This window comes from Mustela putorius, unplaced genomic scaffold, assembly GCF_011764305.1.
Source record: "Mustela putorius furo isolate JIRA1106 unplaced genomic scaffold, ASM1176430v1.1 tig00000174_pilon_pilon_pilon, whole genome shotgun sequence".
Taxonomy (NCBI): domain Eukaryota; kingdom Metazoa; phylum Chordata; class Mammalia; order Carnivora; family Mustelidae; genus Mustela; species Mustela putorius.
In genome coordinates, this window is record NW_025421304.1 from 2,218,446 (window position 1) to 2,226,408 (window position 7,963).

Below are 7,963 nucleotides of genomic sequence, written 5' to 3' on the forward strand. Positions count from 1 at the left end.
CCTACTGTCAGGGAGCTACCACTCTGATGCAAAGCCTGCATGCTCGCTGTGATGTGGTATGGTTCTTAGCTCTGGCATGCACATTCTCTCCTTGATCCTAATAAACATCTCCATTCAGTGGTGGGCACAGATACCAGAGTGACTGACTTAAGACAGAAATTAGATCATTCTGCTTTCTTGCTTAAAAACTTTTAAATGGCTTCCAAAGCTCTTAGAATAAATTCAGACTTCTATATATGGCCTAAAAGGTTTGCATGGTCTGGTCCGTGCTGACCTCCTTGACCTCATCTTCCATAGCTCTCTGCCTAAGTTACTGTGTTCCAGCGCACTGGTTCTCTAAGTGTGGTCATGGCCACCAGCATCAGTATCACCTAGGATGGTTGGAACTATAGTCTCTTGGGTCCCTTCCCAGACCTACTCATTCTGAAACTGTAGGGATATGAACTCTCCACATGATTCTCATATATGCCCAAGTTTGTAGACCATGGCTTGAGCCCCACACTAGCCTTCTGTCAGCCTTTAGGAAGCTACGGTTTTCTCCCTCCTCCTTCCCTTTGCATCAGCAGTTCCTGTTTCTGGAATGCTCTTTCCGTGGGCCTTTGTATGGCAACTTCTCATCATTCAGCTCTCTGCTGAACATCACTGACTCAGGAGAATCTGCTAAACTCCCTTAACCTCTCGTTAGACTTTCTCCCATGTTCCTATTTTAGTCCAGTTGTAAATACCATTTGGCATATTCTGAAATTACCTTGTTTTTTACTTGCTTATTAACAATTTTTTCATACTGGAATGGAAGCCCCAAGAGGGCAGGTCCCTTGTCTGTTATGTACTGTATCCCTAGCCCTTGGAAAAGTATCTGGCTCATAGTAGGTACCAATATATATTTGTCGAACAAATGAATTATTAATTTACCAGAAATGGGCTGTATATCAAGTGACTTTTTTACAGACCAACTACTTGTTAGTGAGTAGCAAAAACTTAATCCAGAAAATCTCAAACCAGGTCAGGAAATTTTCTTTCACTTTTATGATTGGGAAGAGCAGCTGTGTCTCTGAAACCCTGGGAATTGCTGAGCTGGAAGGGGGTTAGCAGTTAACTGGTTCTACTCTTACCAGATGTGTGTTTCCTCAATGTCCCAAGATGGGTGTTTTCTATCTTCCATTTCAGTATTGCTGGAACTGGGGGATGACTTCCTTGTTGAGTTAGCTCAGTTCCATTTAAACAGCCCTGACGGGGGGGGAGGGGCAGGGGGGTGCACCTGGGTGGCTCAGTGGGTTAAGCCTCTGCCTTCCGCTCAGGTCATGGTCCCAGGGTCCTGGGATCAAGCCCTGCATTGGGCTCTCTGCTCAGCGGGGAGCCTGCTTCCCCCTCTCTCTCTGCCTGCCTGTCTGTCTACTTGTGATCTCTCTCTCTCTCTGTCAAATAAATAAATAAAATCTTTTAAACAGCCCTGACTGTTTGAGAGGCAGCTCCATGCTTCTTTTGCCGGTGGTTGTTGTTCTTCCCCATGGAGCTACTTAGAACATGTCTTCCGTGTGATGGACCTCATCTTGGTTCAGCCACATATCCAGAATTCTCTTACTTGCTTCTCATGAGTCAATGAAAATTGCAGGCACTTTGGAGAAAGGCAGACCTGGATTCATGCTTCTTCTCACTTGCTGACCTTGAGAAGCTCCCTTAATCATCTCAGGCTACTTCTCTGGAACAGTGTCTGGCTTTTATTACATGTCACTGTCATCAATCGTCATTGTCATTATATGGTTTTAAATCCGAAACATTTTGATTAATTCTTCTGGCCTTGATTCCTTGCATTAATGTCCTTTTTTCTTTTTTAAGGATTTTATTTTTAAGTTATGTCTGCACCCAACATGGGGCTCAAACTCACAACTCTGAGATCAAGAGTCACATGCTGTACGGACTGAGAAGGCCAAGCACCCCTGAGTTAATGTCTTTTAAAAATGTGCTGCTCATGGGGCACCTGAGTGGCTCAGTCGGTTGGGTGCCTGACTCTTGGTTTCAGCCAGGTTGTGATTTCATTGGATGTGGGGTCCTCGGACTCCTCACTCAGTGAGGAGTCTGCTTGAAAGATTCTCTCCCTTTGCCCCTACCTCCACTTGCCCCCCCAAATAAATAAATAAATCTTCTTTAAAAATGTGCTGCTCAGATGCTGAACATGCTACTGATTTAAGACCTTAGTGAAGTGGGATTATCTTCAACTTGTTTAGACTCTATTTCTTTTAATGGCATCCAAAATCAAATTAGCTTTTTTGGAAGGTGTAATACATCCCAGATGTACAGTCAGCAGGAAATCCCAGATTTCTTTCTCACACATTTTTAAGTTAAAGCAGCCTATATAGTTGGCTCTCTAATATGTGATTTCCATCATTTTTAATTTCTACTTACTATAGGGGTGCCTGGGTGGCTCAGTTGTTCAAGCCTCTGCCTTTGGCCCAGATCATGGTCTCAGGGTCCTGGGATCGAGCCCCACATCGGGCTCTCTTGCTCAGAGAGGGGGAGCCTGCTTCCCCCTCTCTCTGCCTGCCTCTCTGCCTACTTGTGATCAATCTCTTTCTGTCAAATAAATAAATCTTAAAAAAATAAATTTCTACTTACTATATTTTTTCTAAGCAGGGGTATAACTGTATTTCACTTGGGTCGCTATCTTAAAGCTAAGTGTTACTATAAAGTTTTTCAGCAATTTTAAATACACAGTCTGACTGGCACTGCAGAGTAACCCTGAGAGGCGTCCGTCATCCTCGTGATTATGGTTTGGAAATAGAGGCTGGAGGTCGGGACTTGCTCAAGGCCATCCAGCTAGGAAGCAGGACCAACAGTGAAGTCAGGGCTCTTGCACAAGTCCAGTGGTGTTTGAGGAAGGAAAACAGCGAAAGTGAGCTCTCTGTTGGGTGGGAATAATAAAGAAAATCCTTCTGGAGAAAATGACTATTGAGTGGGGTTTTATGAAAGTGGAAAAAGTAAGCAGAAGTTGAGGGAGTATGGGGTTGCACTGGGAGGGACTTAGAAGCAGGAAGGGTCTCTCTGAAGGATGCTTTCTTGGACAGATTGGGCCTCCGAGCTGGGCCAGTGATTCCTTTCCTGAGCTGTCTAGCATACTCACTGGGAAGCTTTTCAAAGCTCATCTGCTGTCCCACCCTTAAAGAGCCAGTAGATTGTAGGGGGCCATGTGTACTATTTTTTACTATTTTTGTAGGTCTGCATGCAATTCTGCTGTATGACCTCTCTTGCAGACCACTAGACTGGGGCTAGGGGCAGTTAACAAGAGAGTGTCCGAGGGGTCCTTATTGTGGAGAAATGGAAGATGGGATTGGGCGGGGAGACTGGATAGAAGTAGGCAATGGAATGATAGGATAAGAGTTCCTGGGACCAAAACTTTGGACAATAGGAAAACATTGCAGGTTTCTAAGTGGGAGAATCACGTGGTTAGGCCCCTGTCCACCTGATAATGTTAAGTTAGGATTCACCACCCCCCCCACTCTCTTTCTAAGTCCCGTCTCTGTTCACCAATGGAAACAGGATTCTAACCCCCCCCCCAACTCCACTCATTACACCCTGACCTTAAAATACTTCTGTGGTTTCACATGCATCACCCTCCCCCTGTGCTGCTGAGTCGGCTTCTTCTTTGCATGTTCACCCTCCCCAAACCTGTAGAAAAGCACAGAAATTGTGAACACTTGCTTCAGCGTTTTGCCATCTTTATTTTCAATCTGCCAGTCCAGCTTGTCTACTCCTGTGCTAGTCTGTGTTGACCTCTGACTGGCCAGGCTGGGTCCTGACCTGTGTGGAGGTGCCACAGAGGGAGAAGACGAGACCCAGACTTCAGGCAGGTTTAATACGGGGAGACAAGATATACACATGATGACTGGAGCATACTTACAAAGCGGCAGGTCAAAGCAATACAGTGCAAACCTAGATCGTTAGCAGGCACAGTCCTCAGTCCTCCCGCTTAGTCCTCTTGACTCATAGTCTTCCTGAGTCTTCCTTGACCTCATTTGGTGTTCTCATCCATCTCGTCCCTGTTGTCTCCTTTCTACTATCCACAGCTAGACCAGTGTCTGGGTGGTGTTTCAAGGTGTGTAGCAAGATTCCTTTAGGACTCTGCTTCAGCCTGATCATCCTCAGTTCCCAGCTATCTCACAAGGACTGCCTTTGTGTTAGCTACATTGCTTCCGAAACCCCAATCTGAGAGTGCTTCTAGGCCCAACCATTTCTCCTCTTGTCCTGGAGCTGTGCTCCTTTGGGAAGAAAACTTCAGTCAGAAAAGGATACCAAGCCTCAGAGAGAGATTTTTTTATAGCCCCAGCAGTGGCTTGGTCTGTGGATTTCTGACTCTGGGACGGGAACCCTGCTGTTTCCCCCTCTCCTAGCCTGTTCAATGCCTGTGTCACCCAGAGTGCCTCCAAAGGTCTAGAGCACCCTTAGTCTGTGGTGAAGTCAGAACTCGGAGCTCCCTCTGCTTGACTCACACCCCTGTCCACATTTGTCCCCTCTGCTGTCTCTTGGCCTCTGCGTCCCAGCAGGGAAGAGCCCCGATGCCGCAGGATCTGCAGCCCCTTTCCAAAGGCTCTGCGCACAGCTGACGAAGAGAAATAGAAAAGCAGCGGGTCCAGACTGGCATTGAGGGAACTGAGCACCACGGCTTCAGCCCTCCACAGGGGGCTCTTCTTCGTGAAAAACCCCACCAGGTGGGATATGTTGTAAGGCCCGAAGCACACCAGGAAATTGAGGAGCGTCACGACAGCCAGCCCTACAGCTCTGCGCCGCCTCTGGGCCCCCACATGCGGCTGGGTGAGCATGATCCACACGAAGCGCCAGTAGCAGAAGATGGTGATCACCATGGGGACGAAGAAGAGGAAGAGGCACAGCTCCAGCCGCACTGGGAGCACCAGATCCAGCTGAGAGCTGTTGAAGTCCTCGTAGCAAGTGATGCCGTCCTCATTCGTGCTATTCCGGGTTGAGTTCCAGTACTGACCGATGATCACAATGGTACAGTGACCAAAGGACATGATCCAGGCCACCAGGGCAGCAATCACTCCATACACAGGCTTGCGGGACAGCTTGTACTGCACAGGGAAAGCCACTCCCAGGTAGCGCTCGATGCTAATGCCCGCCAGGAGCCATGTGCTGCAGTAGATGCTGCTGTAGAAGCCGAAGCCCGTGAGGGCACAGAGCAACTCGGGCAGATACCAGCGGAAGTTATACGCGGCCTCAGTCATCTTGAAGGGCAGCAGCAGCAGCAGCAGGAGGTCCGCCAGTGTCAGGCTGAGCAGGAGGATGTGGATGGGGGCAGGGTGGGGCTGGCGGACGCGTCCAATGAAGGCCCGCAGGGCCAGGAGGTTGGCCGGGAGACCGGTGAGGAAGATGACGATGTAGGCCGTGAGGATGAGGGGGTTGCGCCAGGAGGTCATGATGGCTCTGGAAGAGGTTGGAAAAGGGCAGGGTCAGGAGGTCCCACTCCCAGCCTGCGGTCCCCCTCTCCCAGCTCTGGTTCAGGATGGAGACATCCTCCCTGGTGCTCTCCCTTCCCAGACCAAAGCTTTCTGCTGCCACCACCGCTTGCTCACACCACCTGCCAGAACAGCCCAGAGCAATTATTGACTTTGCCTGGGGCGGGATATTAAGCAGTAGTTATTACGTTTGCCATCATGTGTCTCTGGGGGGGACCAACCCTTGGCTTTCTCCTCTCCTCACAGATACAGGAAGCTACAGTTATCAGCTTCCACCTTTCCTTAAGTTCTTTACTAGAGATCTGCAGAGAGAAAAGGCAAGCCTCATCTCACGAGGGGAGGGCCGTGAGCTACCTCTCGGGAGAATCCAGGCCGTGAGACCCAGTGCCAGCTCTCCACCGGATCCTGCCACATGCCCAGGAAGCAGGTGCCTTGCCCCCCCCAACCCATCCCCCTACCTCCTCTTCCTCTCCTTTTGCAGAACACAGATTCTCCTCCGCCTTTTTCTCCCCTGACCAATGCCAGACTCTGGGACTAGTACTGAAAAGAGGAAGCTAAGGAGGTGTAAGGGAGGGGCAGAGGGAAGGAAGGGTGAACCTGTGTTATCTTTTGGGGCTTGTCCCCTCAGAGACTTTAGAGCATATTCATGAAAGTCCAGTGTTTTGACTCTCAACAGAAGAACTCTTAACGGGGTCACTCAGGTTCCACTTGGCTTGTAACCCTTGCTGCCCAAACACAGCCCGGCCCCTCCATCCTCTCTCTGGGCTTGAGGTCCCCGTCTGTTTCCTCAACCCCACCTACACTGGCTCCTGTCTCTAGGTATGAGCCTCACATCCAGTTTCTCACAGGCTTCCAGCAGCCCCCCCCAGTACCTCCCCCTCCACTCCAGATCCTAGCATCACTTCCCAGAGCACAAGCACTGAGCCAGCCACCTTGCCTTGTCTTCAGTCCAGAGAGATGGCTTCTTGGGGTTAGTCCTGAAGGGAAGTCTGAAATCTTCTGGGAAAGAGGAATAGCGCTCTAGCCACTGCTACTGCCCATTTCACACAGGAAAAAATTGTAAGGAACCTGCTGGTAGAAAGCTTTTATACTAGCACAAGTCATGTGACCAGAGAGAGGAAGGTCAGTAATTGAATGCTGTCTTCTCTCAAACCTGAAGGATGGGGCACCCGCCAGCATCTTCAGTCTCCCCCTAGAGATCCTCGCTCTGACTTCCAAACCCAGCTTCTCTGTCTCTGGGTCCTGAACTATTTTTTCATTCCCAGGCATTTTTCCTATTTCTCAAGTCAGATGATCTTATATTCTCTTTTTAGGCTAGGAAAATTTCTTTTATTTATTTATTTTTTTTGTAAATATTTTCTTCTCATTTTCAGAGAAAGCATGAGAGGCGAGAAGTTTCAGACTCCCCATGGAGCTGGGAGCCTGATGCGGGACTCGATCCCGGGACTCCGGGACCATGACCTGAGCCAAAGGCGGTTGCTTAACCAACTGAGCCACCCAGGTGCCCTCCTCTTTCCCTTTTAGTCTTCAGTTTTTTTCTTTTTTATGTGGTCTCTTATCCTCTGCCCCCAACAGGTTTCTTTTGCTCTCCTGATCGAGACAGATGGGTTTCGCCTAGCCTGAGTCTTGTTCTGGTGGAAATAGCATGGGTTTTAGAGTCATGCAGGTGTGGGCTCAAATCCAAGTCCCTTTCCTGGGGCCTTGGGGCAGAGGACTTTTCTGAATTTTAGCCTCCTTTTCGGTCAAGTGAGGATGGGAATACTTACCTCCCAGGGTTTCAGTGAGGCGTAGATGAGATAGCATGTATGAAGCATATGGGCCAGCGCTGAGTGCTTAGTGGGTGCCGGTAACTGGAAGCCTGCTGGCAGCCTTAGAGAGAATGAGCCACTTGCTAAAATATCCAGAGGTTGAGGGCACTGATGTGCTGTCTGACTTGGGGGAGTGTCAAGGATTCAGGAGGCGGGATGTGCCTGTGTGGCTTTCTACAGGGGAGTTGGACTCAGGCTCCCGTGTCTTTCCCCCAGGTGTTCCCTCTCCCTGTAGGCTGGGTCCAGCCTCTGAGCCACCCTTGCTCCTTCCTTACTTTTCCCCCTCTGTGGAGATCCAGGTTAGAAGCTCCTCGATTCCTGTCCAAATACACACATCTGAGGAAACCAAGTCAGAACACGTTTTCCTCTTGATTTAGGGAATGGCTGTCTGTTTTGCCATCTGTGGCTTGATCCCTGCTCTCAGAATTCTTTCCCCAGCACTTGTACTCGCCCCTGTTGTTTGTTCAGTCATTTCCTCAGTCAGTCATTAGTTTTGTAGCCTAGAACCCTGGGGTCCAGAGATCTTAATATTTAGCTTTTGTTTCTCTCTTCAGCTCTACCCTCCTCTAGAACCAAGGAGTTTGATCTTTGCATTTATCTCCTTCTCCCGGCACACACGTGCACTTCCCAGATAAATGGGAACTAAGGAAGAGACCGTTCTCTGTTGCCTGCTACCAAAAATATTTGTGT

General features: G+C 49.1%; 1 protein-coding gene across 3 annotated transcripts; it reads right to left on the reverse strand.

The window, feature by feature from the left end:
- Positions 1 to 3,696: 3,696 nt before the first annotated feature.
- On the reverse strand, positions 3,697 to 6,544 carry FFAR2 (free fatty acid receptor 2). Of its 3 annotated transcripts, none has more exons than XM_045075949.1 (2): positions 6,403 to 6,544; positions 3,697 to 5,433 (listed from the first exon to the last, which is right to left on the reverse strand). In XM_045075949.1, the coding sequence occupies exon 2, from the start codon at positions 5,424 to 5,426 to the stop codon at positions 4,437 to 4,439; it is 990 nt and encodes a 329-aa protein (XP_044931884.1). In that variant the 5' UTR covers positions 5,427 to 5,433; positions 6,403 to 6,544; the 3' UTR covers positions 3,697 to 4,436. The 3 variants fall into 3 exon arrangements, with proteins under 3 accessions (XP_044931884.1, XP_044931882.1, XP_044931885.1); XM_045075947.1 differs by having other exon boundaries at positions 6,398 to 6,540; XM_045075950.1 differs by lacking the exon at positions 6,403 to 6,544 and adding an exon at positions 5,924 to 6,331.
- Between the last annotated feature and the right edge of the window lie 1,419 nt (positions 6,545 to 7,963).